Below are 16,852 nucleotides of genomic sequence, written 5' to 3' on the forward strand. Positions count from 1 at the left end.
AAAGGAAAGTAATGAGTAAGTATGCAAAGGTATAATCCAATATAGTTTGAGGAAGAAAAAATACATATACCAAAGGCTTTTTTTCCCCCTTACATGGGAGGTAGCCAAAAGATAAAGGCATAGAGACCACTCCCACCCATTCCATCCCCTACATACTCCACTCCCCTCTTCTCTTGGCACCTCCTGGATGATGGATCATCACTGCATCTTGTAAACTACACTGGGTCAGAACCAGTGTTGCAACACCCAGTACATCCACAGCAAGGCTGCTTCATTATTACAGTGACCCCCTTCTGTCCCCTCATGAATAAAAATAAAATACTAACCTGACCCTTTCTCCTCTTCAGCTTGTTTTGGTATTTCTTCCTGTACTTGACTCTTGGATTACGCTGCTCTTTGGTGCGTGTGGGCATCAAGCCTTTGTTCTTGGCAATTTCATAATTTATTGCCCTTCTTTCTACAGTATCTGTGTCAACCTCCTCCATTTCTATTGCAGGGATAAATGACCATTAGCTCTAAGAAATAAAACATGTCCTAAATGACTCGTTTACTTACAAGACAAAAACATAGACATAAATACAGACCTTTGTCTACATCGCTATCTACTTCATAGTCCTCTCTTTCAACATGTTCTGTTCTCTGCTGCAATCTTGCCTTTTTCAAAATTGCAAGAGGTTTTAAAGAGTCACCACGTCTAAAAAGACAATAGTAATTACTATGTGTATGTCAATGACCTAAATTTAATCCTAAGATGAGTTAACTCCCTATGTTTCCTTCAAAAATTTCCAGTAATTACAGCTCATATTTTCATAACTAAACCTATTTAATATCTTCAATTTCCTGAAGTCTCTACTTCCAATATGTACAACTACAAGATATCCTCCTACACACCTTTTATTTGACTGCTTCAAAACTTTAAGTTCCTTTTTTCTTGAAGCTGCCAAAATCTTGAGTAGATAGGGCATCAATGCTTCCTCACAGGGCTCCAATTCCTGAAGAAAAAATTTGTTCTTTATAAAATCCAGAATGCCAAGTATGCAAATTGTTTTTAAGAGGTCATGTCAAGTGTGTTTGCAATTGTACATCCAAACCTACCTTCAATAACTGACGATATTGAACAAGACGACTCAAGACTGGGTGGTTTCTTGGTACTTCATCACTGCATTTCATCATTATATAAGCACTCACTGTGCAGAGATGACTGTAAAAGCATCAAAATACATAAATAGTAATCTTACACTAAGCAGATTAAACAATGTCTTCCTTACTGAACATAAAATATATCCTTACTTGAATACTAATTGGAACTTGGTGCTGACAAAAGCTGCTGCAGACTCAAGGGGAAAGGCTCCCTTCTTAACTAATTCCATCAAAGGTTTTAATGTTGTGTGAAGTTCAAGGGACTTTTCTACAGAAGAAAAAAAGCAAAAATTAGTGTACATAAATATACCAAAGGCTCCCCCTTACAAGGAAGGTAGCCAAAAAACAAAGGCATAAAAACCATTCCCACCCACTCCATCCCTAATACATTCTACTCCCTTCTACCCTCCCTCTTATCTTGGCACCTCCTGGATGATGGGCCATCCCTGCACCTTGTCCACTGCCCTGGGTCAGAAGCAGTGACTCAAGACAGCATATCCACAGCAAGGCAGCTTCATTAAATCAGCGACCCCCCTCCATCCCCTCATGCAGAAAAGGAGAAGACGGTTTATCTTGGCACCTCCTGGATGATGGGCCATCCCTGCACCTTGTCCACTGCCCTGGGTCAGAAGCAGTGACTCAAGACAGCATATCCACAGCAAGGCAGCTTCATTAAATCAGCGACCCCCCTCCATCCCCTCATGCAGAAAAGGAGAAGACAGGGAGAAATCCCTTTGGGCTGCATCAAATTTTTCTCGCACATTCTACCTCACCCCCCATCCATTCCACCTCATGCATCACATCATCTATATACAACCATTTTCCATTCACCCGTCTTCTGTCCTTTCCCCTCTTCCCCAAAGCCCCTTTCACCCCATCCATCTATCTTATCCTGGGTCGCCCCCTCATGTTCACACCCTTCACATCTGCCTCTCGTACTTCTTTTACTAGCCTTTCTTCACTCATTCTTTCCATGTGTCCAAACCATCCCAATTCTCTTTCATCCACCCTATCTCCCAACTCCCTTACCACCCCTGTTCTCCTCACCTCCTCATTTCTCACTCTATCTAGCCTAGTAACCCCTATCATACTTCCCAGACACCTAATCTCAAACACATTCAAACTCCTCTCTTCCTCTCTTATGTTCCATGTTTCTGCCCCATACAGTGCTGTTGGCACAATCACTCCTTCATACAATCTTCTCTTAGCATCCATTCCCAAATGTCTATTTCTCATTACACTTTTTAATCCACCAAAGCATTTACTCGCCTCTCTCAATCTACATTCTACCTCCACCTCCACTCCTCCCTTTCCTGCCACATTCGCACCCAAGTATCTAAAACTATCCACTTCCTCCAGTCGCTCTCCCTTAATGCTCACTTCCAGTCTGTTGCCACTTCCACCCCTTCAACTTTCTTCTTTCACACATTCTCCCAAACTATATCACTTACTTCCTCAATCCCTCCTCTGATCCTGCTACAAGTGCAGTGTCGTCCACAAACAACAGCTGGCTCACCTCCCACTTTTCTCCATTTTGTTGCAACATCTCTAATTGCTGACCCACCACCCTTGCATTTACCTCTCGCACCACCCCATCCATGTATAAGTGGGATAACAGAAACACAAGAGGGTATGTAAAGAAACTTAAAAAAGGACAGTTATAGAAGGAGGGAAGGGGAAAAAAAAAAAAAAAACTTTCCCCACATATATGGTGAGATACAGATGGTACACCACAAGTGTTGCTCCCCTTCTCAGAAAATACAACTAGGTAAACACACACACAAACACATACCACCACATGGACAGGTGGAAGGGTCATCTCCAGTCATGATACCATGCATAAACAAGGATACTTATTTTTCAGCTTTTAGGGCTGTTTCAAGGCAGTAGTTCATTGGTGGGAAGAGGGTCATGAACATGTGATGAGACACAAGACACAAAGGTGGACTCGTGACACTATAGGCAATTCACTCAAAGAATCTCAGTCAATCCTGTGTTTTCGGTTGGTAGCCCTGCTCTCCCTTCCCCCACTGAACTGGCTGAAACCTTAAATTTCCTTAAAATATATTTATATTTGTTCACTTAGCTCAGTGACTATACAAGTTACACGAATTTCATATACATCTTAGGATGAAGCAGGCTTTGTTCACCTATTTCAAAGCTTTCCATCTCGATAGTGCACCACCCCGTGGTGGGGAGAAAAGAATACTGCCACCAAGTATTTCTACTTGGATTTTAAGAGGCGAGAAAAATGGGACAGGGATTTGGACCAGGCATCCTTCTCCCTGTAGCCCCACAGGCGACATTCCTAAAAAAAGTAAAGGCATAAGAGGGTCTAGGAGTTTTCCAACCAGCACCCTAAGGTTTGGGTCTTTTAATGTGCTACAGATGAGAGTAAAAGGGAAGAGATAGGTAGTATGTTTGTGACAAGAAAGATGGATGTGTTGGCTTTGAGTGAAAATAAGTTGAGAGGGAAGGGGGAATGTGAGTCTGGGAGTGTAACTGGGAGGTTTTCAGGAGTGAAGAGAGGGAGAGAAGGGGTAGCTATACTAGTAAGTGAAGAGATAGGTAAACATGTAGTGGAGTGGACGGTTTCCTCAAGGATAATGTGGATGAAGGTGAAACTGAGATAGGAGATGTGGGTTTTTGTAAGTGCATACGGGCCTGGTAGTGAGAAGAGTGTAGAAGAAAGGGAGGCTTTTTGGATAGATTTAAATGAGTGCATAGAGGGATTAGGGAGGAATGTCAATGTAGTAGTATTGGGAGACCTTAATGCTAGGGTAAGAAATGAACCAATTGACGGAGTGGTTGGAAAATGTGGAGTTCCAGGAAAGAATTGTAGTGGAGAGTTGATGGTGGAGATGTGTCTAGAAAGAGAGTTGATGATAGCAAATACAGTGTTTCGGAAGAAAGTCAAGCATAAGTACACATGGGAGGTGGTGGATGGAAGGGTGGTAGATAGAGTGTTAATGGACTATGTAGTGGTAGATAAGAGTATAATAGGAAGAGTTAAGGATGTACATGTGCTAAGGGGAGAGAGTGGGGGAATATCAGATCATGTTTTTGGTGGAAGGTAAGTTGAGAGTGGAGGATAGATGGAGAAAGAGGAAAAGGACAAAAGGTAGGGAGGTGCTTAGAGTGAACTCTTTACGTGAAAAGGAGTACAAGAAGCTGAGAGAGGAGTGGGAGGGAGTGAAGGATAGAGCTAGGAATAGGGATGGTTTAAGGAGGGAGTCACAAAGTGTGTAAATATGGTGTGTGGAACAAGAAGGACAGGAGGAAATAGAAGGAAGGGTAGTGAATGGTGGGATGAGGAAACAAAGAAGGTTGTAGAAGAGAAGATGCGAGCTTTCACAGATTGGTTACAAAATAGGACAAGGGAGTCATGTGAGAGGTACAAAGAAAAGAGAAGTAAAGCACAAGGTTAAGGAGGCAAAGAGGAAAACAGATGTGAAACAGGGTAAGAGTATGACAGATAATTTTGAAAGTAATAAAAAGATGTTTTGGAAAGAAATTAAGAGAGGAGGAGGAGGCGCATCAAGTAGAGAAGAAAAGGTAAAAGGTGCAGATGGAGAGATGATAATGGAAGTGAAGGCAGTAAGGGGAAGATGGGCAGAGTATTCTAGGGAGTTGCTAAATGTGAAGGAGGATAGGGAGGGAAAGATAGTTGCAGTGGGAAGTGCTAAAAAAATAACCATGATGAGTGAGGAAAATGGAGGAGAAATAAGGAAGGATGAAGTGAAGGCTGTTGTTAAGATGATGAGAGCAGGTAAAGCACCTGGTTTGGATGGATGCCATGCAGAATGTCTAAAAAAAGGAAGTACAGTGATGGTGGACAGGCTGGTGAGGTTATTTAATGTTTGCTGGAAAGAGAGTAGAGTGCCAGAGGACTGGAGGAGTGCCTATATAGTTCCACTTTACACGGGAAAAGGGGACAAGTATGAGTGTAGTAGTTTCAGGTGGATTAGCTTGTTAAGTGTAGTTGGGAAGGCTTATGGGAGGATCTTGGAGAGGAACAGAGGGAATGATTGGCGAGGAGCAGTGTGGATTTAGGACAGGTAGAGGTTGTGTAGATCAGATTTCTGTGGTACGACAGATATGTGAGAGCTATAGGAAAAGGTAAGGATGTTTTTTGGCTTTTATGGATCTGGAAGAGGCTTATGACAGGGTAGATAGGAAGGCACTGTGGGAGGTTTTGCAGATATATGGGATAAGAGGAAAGCTTCTCAGAGCTGTCAAAAGTTTTTATGAGAGTAGTAGAGCATGTGTTAGGATTAGAAATGGAGAGAGTGAGTGGTTCGAGGTAAAGGTGGGACTTTGTCAGGGATGTGTTATGTCGCCCTGGCTGTTCAAATTATACATGGATGGGGTGGTGTGAGAGGTAAATGCAAGGGTGGTGGGTCAGGGATTGGAGATGTTTAAACAAAATGGAGAAAAGTGGGAGGTGAGCCAGCTGTTGTTTGCGGACAACACTGCGCTTGTAACAGGATCAGAGGAGGGACTGAGGAAGTTGGTGACAGAGTTTGAGAGTGTGTGAAAGAAGGAAGTTGAAGATAAATGTGGGTAAAAGTAAGGTGATGAGATGTACAAGGGGTGGAAGTGGCAGCAGACTGGAAGTGAGCATTAAGGGAGAGCAACTGGAGGAAGTGGATAGTTTTAGATTCTTGGGTGCAAATGCGGCAGGATAGGGAGGAGTGGAGGTGGAGGTAGAATGTAGATTGAGAGAAGCGAGTAAATGCCTTGGTGGATTAAAAAAGGTAATGAGGAATAGACATTTGGGAATGGATGCTAATAGGAGATTGTATGAAGGAGTGATTGTGCCAACAGCACTGTATGGGGTAGAAACATGGAACATAAGAGAGAAGGAGTTTGAATGTGTTTGAGATGAGGTGTCTGAGAAGTATGATAGGGGTTACTAGGCTGGTTAGAGTGAGAAATGAGGAGGAGAACAGGGGTGGTAAGGGAGTTGAGAGATAGGGTGGATGAAAGAGTATTGGGATGGTTTGGACACATGGAAAGAATGAGTGAAGAAAGACTAGTAAAAGAGGTATGGAACGCAGATGTGGAGGGAGTGAACATGAGGGGGTGACCTAGGATGGATGGGGTGAAAGGGGCTTTGGGGAAGAGGGGAATGTCTGTTGAGGAAGGACGGGAGAGGACAGAAGACGGGTGAATGGAGAATGGTTGTATATGGATGATGTTGTGATGCATGCCCAAAGGGATTTCTCCCTGTCTTCTCCTTTTCTGCATGAGGAGACGGAGAGGGGGGTCGCCAATTTGATGAAGCGGCCTTGCTGTGGATGTGCTGTGTCTTGCGACACTGCCTCTGACCCAGGGCAGTGGACAAGATGCAGGGATGACCCATCATCCAGGAGGTGCCAAGATAGGAGGGAGGGTGGAGGGGTGTGGAGTGTATTTGGGGATGGAATGGGTGGGAATGGTTTTTATGCCTTTTTCTTTTTGGCTACCTCCCTTGTAAGGGGGAAAAAGCCTTTGGTATATGTATGTATAAGATAAGGAATATAATTTTAATGTTTATACAGCATTTTACTTATTATCGCTGTGTCCAGTCATTATGAGGCTGGTTGTAAAATTTAACATGTCTTCTGTGATATAAAATAGTCATAAATATGACTGTGCTTTCACATATCTCATAAAATGACACATAAGAGAAAATGTAAGGTTTATACGATTATCTTTTGATACTGGACAGGTGGCGGGAAGCACAGCGTCTTGCTCCCTCCCTCCCTCCACCCCAATCAATCTCATGAGTCAAAATTGAACATGACTTGAGTACATACCGCTCATGGTTTTTTGCATCTCGATTAGTTTATGCCTTTCATCATCTCATATTCATTATCTTCTTGAGTCTTTGAATATGGTTGTACCAACATATGTGGTTGGAAGAGTAACACTCAGGTCGGAAATTGAAATATTTAGATATGAAAAAGTTAGTGAGTTGCATCGTAGCAAGGCTGCCAACCAAAAACGCAGGATCGACCAAGATTCTTTGAGTGAACTGCTTATAGTATACAGTAGTATACCCTTCTTCAACAAAATAAGATAAGCAGACACCATCACTGAAAAAACTCACAATCCAAACAAATAATAAAAACAATATAAACTATCAAAAAATTGTATTTATCCTAATGACTACATCAACCCCATGAGCTTCATCCCTCAATTCCAATAACTCAACTCGGTAACAAACTCAGAGGTGACTTGATACAGGTCTTTAAGTTGAACCAAGGGCATGGTTCATTAAATTCCACACTACAAAGTCCTCTGTGAGGGGCACCGTCCTAGCCTTCCAATAGGGGGGAGTTTGTGACATTAAACCATATAATTATTTTTTGCATTCGACCAAGTTATAAACCAAAAGGTCTCCTGTCAGCATGCTCCTCCTTTGTAATCCTTTACTGGCAGGTGATTTGAATGCACATCATCCAATCTGGCTGAATACACAAACAGCAGATGAAAGAGGACACAAAATACTAGAACATCTCCCCAACCTAAACAATTTCAGCAACAATCCCACCAGAAAATCTCTCCAAGACAACAACCAACACTCTGACAACAATGTGTTCACCTTCCATACAAACTCAAACTACACAAGAAACCATGCAAGACCTATAATCTGATCACTTCCCAATAAAGATTTACCACTGAACTGGAAGAGACATAACAACACATGATCAAGAGAACTTTTGGTTTAAACCCTGCCATGATAACATTGGACCAAGGGCAGGGTTCGAGATGGCCCCATATCTGAAAATCTTCATAAGGATCTAGTCTAACATTCTGCCAAATTTCATGCTTTTAACCCAATTTGAACAACTGTGTCACTTCACCTGACTAATAATCTTTCTTCACTCTTTCTATGTGTCCAAACCATCTCAATACTTTTTCATCATCCCAACCTACCATCTCCTTTTCTACCCCCACTCCTCATTTCTACCTCTATCCAACATTGTAACCAACACTATAACAGAAGGCAAGTAAAAAACACATTTCCAGAGGCTACAGAAAAAACTTAATCCCAAATACACAGGCTAAAGAAAAAATTTAATCCCAAATACACACAGGAGACAACCTCCTTAAAGAAAAAAAGGACTAACTAGAAGTAATGTAGCAAGACACAGCACATCCACAGTAGTGTTGCTGCACTCACACAGTAACCATCCCTTCTCATTCCCGCATGTGAAAAAATAAAGCAGATGGGGAGAAATCCATTTGGACTGTGTCAAAACAAATGGAAAAACTAATGCACAAAACTGGTGGAAATTTTAAAAATCGCAAAATGGGGAGGGGTAAAAAAATAAAAAAAATAAATAAATAAAATAAAATAAATTCCCTCATGGGGGGGGCAGTCAAAGCATATACCCACCAAGTCCTGTCCATAACCTATTTGCCTCCCCTACCGTCTTAACACCTCATAAGTGTCATCTTTGTATTCCACCAAACAACTCGGAGAGAGGGGAAAAAAAAAAAGAAAAAAGAAAAAAAAAAAAAAAAAAAAAAGGGGGGGGGGGGCAAAGAAGAGCATCCCTTCTGTCTGCATAATTTTTTTCATTCACTCAACCATTCTCCATTCATTCTTATCTTTAGTATTACCTCTCCCTTGCCCTACAGCCATTCTTCTTGCAGCCAATGCCCCAATGTCCATGCATCTCATTCTGCCTTCTAGTTCATTTTATCCACTTCTGCTTTTCACAATACTTTTTGCTAGTCTTTCCACACTCATTCTTTATATATGCTCAAACCATCTCAGAACTCTTCGAGTTACCCTATCTTTCCACTCCCATTCTCTGCTTCACCTCCACATTTTTTGCTCTATCCATCTTTGCAACACCTATGTATAAATCTCAAACAATTTATGTTCTTCCTTTCTGCTCTTCAAATTCCAAGTTTCCACTCCATTTAGAGTCATTGGCACAATCACTCAAACAACCCTATCACTCATCCCCAGTCTACATGAATGGCATTGGAAAATGGTTATCCTTCCTCTGATAGATATTATTGCTTACAGAATTCACTCTGTTAAAAAAGACATGCCATGGGTGGGAAAATATATAATGAGAGTAACAGGATATATCTAATTAAAGTTAAATTCAACTAGAAAGAGGTTGGCCTAATAATGCAGAGGTACAAAGAAAATTTGGTAGCTCACAGCAGATCCATAATTTGGCATACAAGTAATTATTTTTTCTTGTGACTGGTCATTAGATTGTAACATTGAGGTCATAATACATGAATCCCCTAATTTTTCATGAATTATATTTATTCAAGTAATAATAAAATTACCTTTGAAGTCTTTAATAAGAGGAAGAAATTCAGGAGATTTTTCATTCAAAATCTGAAGCCTTTTTTTTATGGGAAGAAGAGATGGATCGGTGTCAACTGTAAATGTATCTTGATCTTTGACTGGTACCTCCTCCTGTAAAAAATGTAATTACACTTAAAGGATTATGCTCAGCATCATGTTACTCTTAATATAGTGGCTTTCATACTTCTTATGAAGGATGCTATACTTGTTTGTTATATTGATATCTTTATTTCTTATTTTGCAGGACATTTCACCCTTTCTTCTCATACATGGAGTTACAATAGGTTCTCATATAAAGTGGGGTCCCAATATACGAATATTTTTCAATACTACCACTTGTTGGCTGAGTGGGTTAGAGCGACATTACTTGCAGCGAAGGTTGAAGGGATGGTGGTTCGAATCCTGCCACTGGCAAAGTTGAACCAAGGGCATGGTTCATTAAAGTCCACACTACAAAGTCCTCTGAAAGGGGCACCATCCTAGCCTCCCATTAGGGAGGGAGTATGTGACGTTAATCCATATCATCATCACCTATTTATCAAAAGGTTTGTTCCCCCTTATAATGGAAGTACCCAACAAAGATTTCCACCCACCCTCCACCCATCCCATACCCATTTGTCTTCTGTTTCATCTTAGCTCCTTTTGGATGATGTGGAATGCAAATAATAATGGTGATTCAGTTTAATGTCATAAAACTCCCCCTGTTAGGAGGCTAGAACATTGCCCTTTACAGAGGAATTTGTAGCATGGAATTTAATTATCCATGCCCTTGGTCCAACTCACCTGTGACAGGGTTCAAACCACTGTCAACTCGACCTCTGCCACAAGTAGCAAAGCCCTAACCCATTTGGCCAGTGAATATCTCTACTGAATCTACAATAATAATTGTTTCTTTGTATTTCACTATGAAACCCACAGCCCCATAACAGCTGGTAACAGTCCCTGGGGTCTCCTACAGTTCTCTGGGAAGAAAATTTGGACTGTTGTTTGTGTTGTATTGGTGTGGAACTGTTTCTATATCACCAACTGAAAGAAGTAGGAGGGGAGCAGTTACTAGTTGTCAGCCCACCAGGTGTGAAAAATACTGAACAGTTGAAGTGGACAACAGAGAAATCTTGGGCCCAGTCCAGTAATCAAATGTCATTCCCATATCACTAGTTGAAAGTAGTAGGAGGGATGCAGTTACTCCACACCAACAATCCCCAGACAACACAATACAGTATCTCTTCCCTTAGTAACTTATGATCCCACCCAGATGCTGTTGCCAGTTTCCTGGAGGTCATAGCTCTTCTGCAAGAGAAGCCAGGATTGTTCACATCAGACATTAACAACAACACCAAAAAAAGTAGCAGTTGACGACAAGACTGATGAGTTAAACACCATATGTCTATAGACGAACTAACAGGAAAAATATTTGAAATAATAGAATGCTCTCTCAAAGAGGGAAAACTACCAGGAGACTGGAAAAATGCCAATATAGTGCCAATATATAAAGGGGGAAATAAGGAAGACCCAACAAATTATAGACCGGTGTCCCTAACAAGTACAATAGTCAAAATTTGTGGGAGAATCATCAAAGATAGATGGACAAAATATCTGGAGGAGAATAATATTCTGAACCCGAGGCAATTTGGATTCAGACAAGGAAGATCATGTACTACCAATTTGTTTCTATTCAAGATTGATATATATACTGCAGGAAAGAGATGGCTGGGCAGACTGTGCATTCCTAGACCTACAAAAGGCATTTGATAAGGTACCACACAGAAAATTACTATATAAACTGGAAACAATAGGAGGCATACATGGGAAACTATTGAATTGGATGGAGGACTTCCTACATGGAAGAAAAATTAGAGTGGTGTTCAGAGACAAATACTGTATTTGAAATGGGAAGAAGTGAGTAGTGGCGTCCCACAGGGGTCAGTACTAGCTCCGATAATGTTTGCTATATATGTAAATGATATAGATGAGGGCATTGATAGTTACACGAGCTGCTTTGCAGATGACGCAAAATTATTAAAGAGAATAAACTCCGAAATAGACTGTGACTCATTGCAGAAGGATCTGAACAAAGTCTCAGAAAGGAGCAAGAGATGGGAAGTAGGATTCAACATCAAGAAGTGCAGTATAATTGAATTTGGAAAAGGTAAGAAGAGAATAACAGGACGGTATAAAATTGATGGAAAAGAAGTAAAGAAAGTGAATTCTGAAAGGGACCTAGGAGTAATCATCACCAGAGACATGTCGCCGGATAAACAAATAAATAAAATAGTCGGAGAAATGATCAAGAAAACATTACAAACACTGATAAGGCCAAAACTGGAATATGCAGCGCTGATATGGTCACCCAGTACAAAAAAGAATACAAGAAAATTAGAAAAAATACATAGAGCAACGACAAAGTTGGTCCCAACATTTGCAAACCTAACATATGAACGAAGACTGGTTGAACTGATATTACCAACCCTGGAACAAAGGAAAAGAATGCCTTGATAGAGAGGACCTATTAAAATGGGACAGAGGAAAAACAAGAGGACATGCAATGAAACTCAAAAAGGATAACTACAGAAGAGACCTGAAAAAGAACAGCTTCCCACATAGAGTGATAGATGTATGCAACAAATTGCATACATCTCCACTCCCCTCCACCCTCCCTCTTATCTTAGCACCTCCTTAGCACCACTGATTATATACATCCAAATAATTTTCATGTTCCTTTCTCCGTGAACCTGAATGAGACAATATTTTTCTTTCAAATCAAGCCTTCAAACAGGATTCTAAAGTGGCCACAGCTTGACAGATACATGTCACCATGACTGTTCAATGTGTATATGGATGGGTTAAGGTTAAGTGCAAGGATATTGGGCAGGGGACTGGAGATGGTTAAAGATAATAGAGAAAATTGGGAAGTGAGCCTATTGTTGTTTGCTAATGACACTGCTTGAGGCAGGGTCAGAGGGGGATTAAAGAAGTTAGTGACAGAGTTTGGGATGGTATATGATTGCAGAAAATTGAAAGTAAATATAGGTAGTAAGGTGATGAGATGTAAATGGAGAGAGGATGGCAGTGAGTTGGAAGTTTTAACAGAGAAAGGCTGGAGGAAGTGGATAGCTTTAGGCATTAGGGGTTTCATGTGGCAGGAAAGGAAGGAGTGGTCAATTGTAGACTGAGAGAAACAAGTAAATGCCTTGGGGGATTAAAAAGTGTCATGAGAAACAGGCATCTGGGAATGGATGCAAAGAGGAGAGTATATAGAGGGGTGAGACATGGAATTTAAGACATAGAAAAATTCAAATATGTTTGAGATGAAATGTCTGAGAAGTATGGTAGGGGTTATAAGGTTGGATAGTGAGAAATGAGATGAGAAGAGCAGGGGTGGAAAAGGAGATGGCAGATAAGGCTGATGAAAGAGTATTGGGATGGTTCAGACACATAGAAAGAATGAGAGATGAAAGATTAGTAAAAGAGGTGTGGCAGAAGTGGATGGAGTGAACTTGAGGGGACAACTGAGGACAAGATGGATAGATGGAGTGAAATGGGCACTGAGCAAGAGGGGAATGTCAGGAAACAGGGGGGAGTGGAGAATGGTTGTGTATACATGATACTGTGATGCAAGGAAGGGAGGGGCTGGGGGATGGGGGGGTAGGGAGTGGTTATGCGTAAATGATATTTTGACAGCAAGTCTTCTCTTCTTCCATGTGAGGAGACAGAGAGGAGAGGGGGTCACCATAATAAGTAAAGCAGCCTTGCTGTGGATGTACTACGTCTTGTTTCATAGCTTCTAACCCTGGGCAGAGGGCAGGATACAGGGATGACCTATCATCCACAAGGAGTTAAGATGACAGGGAAGAAAGTGTGGGGGATGGGAGTATATGTGCCTTTTGACTTGGTTACCTTCCTTATACAGGGAAAAAAGCCCTTGGTATATACATACAATATATATATATATATATATATATATATATATATATATATATATATATATATATATATATATATATATATATATATATATATATAAATATATATATATATATATATATCATATATATATATATATATATATATATATATATATATATCATATATATATATCATATATATATATCATATATATATTTATATATGTATATATATAAATAAATGAAACAACATTAATTACCTGTGGCAGAAGGTCATCTTGATCTAAGTCTTCTAATTCATTAGCCATTCGATCTTGAAGTCTTCTAGCAGTCTCTTCTTCTAAAGCCTTCAAATCCTCTCGGTCTTTATAAAGATTCCCTTGAAAAAAGAAAGACAAAGAAAAAACACTGTAAAAGTAATTTTTTTCAACCTTACCTTTGATCAATACTAAAACTGGCCATACTAAGTACAGTAACTTGAAATATCTGACTTCAGGTATGGGCAGCATTCAAAGTGAAATAACCAATACATACATCCTGTTGCTAGCCATGTTGCAATGGGGGTCAACAGTGAAGTGCATGTAGGACAATTTATACATTTATTGATCAATGGATTGTGCAAACAAGAGGGTGCATGCTGCATGCAGGGATGCTAACAGGTATATGTTGGCATGGGCCCCAACAGGGCGTATCCTTTGCCTCACAGGGTAAAGATGCTGCTGATGTTCCATCTAAATTTTTTTGCAACTCTACCTAGCAGCTCAGTGCTCTGGGTACAGTTATGTAGTTGTGACATCAGCATGCTTCCGAATGTCAGCAATCCTACCTATGTTCCCTCTTATTCCTCCTAGGTACCTGTTTGAGTAGTCATTCATGTCTATGTGGCACTGTGGTCCTGCCTGGTATGCTTGACCCTCTCATGTAGCTGGCCATCTGAAAAAACCTTGTTCGAGAGGGGTTGCTGCTGGTTGGGGCATCACCGTGTTGTGCTATACCAAGCTGTGCTATGTGCACTGCACTGTACACTATGCCACATCTCCTCCCCCACCACACTCGTAAAACCATTACAAGGTTTACATCTATTAGCAAGCTGGGGCAAGCAACAGGGGGCCATGTTGGTATCTGTGCATGAGGACTGCAGGTCTTCCACTGAGGGTTGGGACACAACCGGAGTGTTGGCATCAGGAGGGCATGGGGCAACTGGGTGGAGGTGGCGCCAGTTGCGCCACCAGTCTCCCACTCAAGAGGTAGATTTTGTAGTCCCTGGACCTGTCACAGCCCATAACCACCCTAGCCTTGTCCCAACAGAGGAACACACAGTCCTGAATCTGCATTTGTTCATCAATATTTAATTCAGGGATGGGCTGGGCATACTCATTATACCGGTGTTGCACCTTGGCAGCTTGAGTAGCAGCACAGTGATCACACTACTCCAAACAAGCTTGCCATTCCTACGAAAAGGAGTCTGGGTGGGCCAGGACAGGACGCATGTGTGGAAAGGGTGGCTGGCAGGGGATGGGGTGTTGCATACACAATTCTAGCCATAGCGCCATGATTGGTATGATCAGAAGTGTGCACTGGCCTACAGCAGAGGTGGACGTAGGACCAAGAGGTTGCCCGGCAGCAGAGGAGTGGGTGGCACTCCAGTGGTAGGTGGAACTGGGGTGGAAGGCAGAGGAAGGGACGAGGAGCTTGGTGTAGGGGGCATTGTCCAAGTGACAATGGCTATGAGAAATTGCAGTCTATGCTACTTTGTCAATTTTTTCATGGTCCTCTTGCTGTTGATCTTGCACCACCCCTATGAGCTGTCCAATATTACTGCCACCATCCCAAGAAGACATCACATTTGATGTGAGCAATGGCCACCAGACAGGCACATAGGTCACTCAGTTAAGAAATATTTAGTTCCTTTACAATGTTACCCTTGTACTGATGAAGTGATGGCATAGAGTCATGATTACAGTATGGACTAGAGCCACACATCATTTGTCTATGGTAGAGTAAAATCTCTGTAGATAAAGTAATGAAGATAAGATTTTGTACTAATGATGTTCCCTTAAACCACTTCTATGACTCTACCTTATCCCTCCCTGATCTCCCTTATATATTCTCATGCATATCACAGGTGACCAAATAGGACAAAATGAAGGAACTAGGGATCCTCACTAAATTTTTGTCCTGCAAAGAGTCATTACATAACAGGTTCTGAGAGGGGTAACCAGGTCTCTAGTAACTGGGTCATGGAATGTGTACAATAAACAAGGTGTGCAAAAGTAATGTAGGATGAGGACAGAGGTGTTGGAAAAGAGACATACATACAAGGAATGGTTGCAGAGAAACAACGAGGAAGCAAGGAAACAGTCCCACACCAATACAACACAGACTACAGTCCAAAGTTTCTCCCCAGAGAGATCTGTACGAGGCCCTGAGGACCCTTGCCAGCCACTGTGGGACTGCAGGTCTTCCACTGGGTGATCAATCAATCTATTATCCCAGATCTCTCTTGCAGAAAACCCATAGCTTCCAAGTAACTGGTAAACATCCTCTGAATTGGCCCATAAGTCACTTAATGGAAACAATACAGTGGTGTTGCCTGGGTATGGCCAGGAAAGGGCAGTGTAATATGAGGTGGTCTGTGTCCTGTGACAGAGGTAAATACAAGATTGCTGGGCTGGTGAATGAAAGTGGAGAGAAGTGAGAGGTGATTCAGCTGTTATATGCAGTTGTACTTGTGACCTGGATATGGAGCACAACAGCTAAAAATTCAAAATACATACATACTTATACCAAAGGCTTTTTTCCCCCTTACAAGGGAGATAGTAAAAAAAACAAAGGCATACTATGATGGGAAAAAAAAAAAAATTGTAAGTGGGCAACATAGTTACAAGTAAAACAAGACAACTTACTTGCAATTTTCTCGTCATTCATATCTGTTCCAAAATAAAACTTCTTCTTCTTCCCCCAGTCCCTTTCATCTGGAAGTTCATCCTGCTCTGCATCCACTATGTCATCATCATCCATGAAAAACTCATCATCACTATGATTTTCATCATGTGATGAATCGCTAGGCTCTCCTTCACTTTCATCTGACTCTGAATCCCCACCAATACCCAATACCTGCTCCTGAAATAAAGAGGAACATGTTTATACATCTGAAAATGTTTGTGTGACTAGATAAGATATTAATATTAAAAATAATCTGGAATTATTTTCAAGATTAAATCTAACACCCATTATGGGATAGATGTAACACCACCCTTAGTATGTGTATCAATTCTTGTTTTCATATTGACAGTAAATATATATCTCCTTATATGAAATCTAAAATCACCAAGAATCAATTTCAGGCAGTTGTTGTTGTTGTTGTCGTTCCCTAGACTGTCTGTCCGAGCAGTCCCGTCTCCCCAAGGAAGGCCACAGCCGAGACTGGGTTTTCCCACAAATCCTTTATAGAGTGTATGTTGTGTTGTTTGCGTGCATG

General features: G+C 41.2%; 1 protein-coding gene across 1 annotated transcript in view; it reads right to left on the reverse strand.

The window, feature by feature from the left end:
• Sas10 (UTP3 small subunit processome component Sas10) overlaps positions 1-16,852 on the reverse strand; it is a 33,237-nt gene that overhangs the window by 140 nt on the left and 16,245 nt on the right. The window contains exons 3-10 of the mRNA XM_076175656.1: positions 16,278-16,494; positions 13,632-13,750; positions 9,445-9,577; positions 1,291-1,408; positions 1,096-1,201; positions 892-992; positions 585-694; positions 327-487 (exon numbers count right to left, since the gene is read on the reverse strand). Coding sequence (XP_076031771.1) covers positions 327-487; positions 585-694; positions 892-992; positions 1,096-1,201; positions 1,291-1,408; positions 9,445-9,577; positions 13,632-13,750; positions 16,278-16,494 — 1,065 coding nt within the window. The remainder of the gene's footprint in view (positions 1-326; positions 488-584; positions 695-891; positions 993-1,095; positions 1,202-1,290; positions 1,409-9,444; positions 9,578-13,631; positions 13,751-16,277; positions 16,495-16,852) is intronic.

Source organism: Oratosquilla oratoria, chromosome 37, assembly GCF_046742065.1.
Source record: "Oratosquilla oratoria isolate Oo_2021 chromosome 37, ASM4674206v1, whole genome shotgun sequence".
In the NCBI taxonomy this organism is placed as follows: Eukaryota; Metazoa; Arthropoda; class Malacostraca; order Stomatopoda; family Squillidae; genus Oratosquilla; species Oratosquilla oratoria.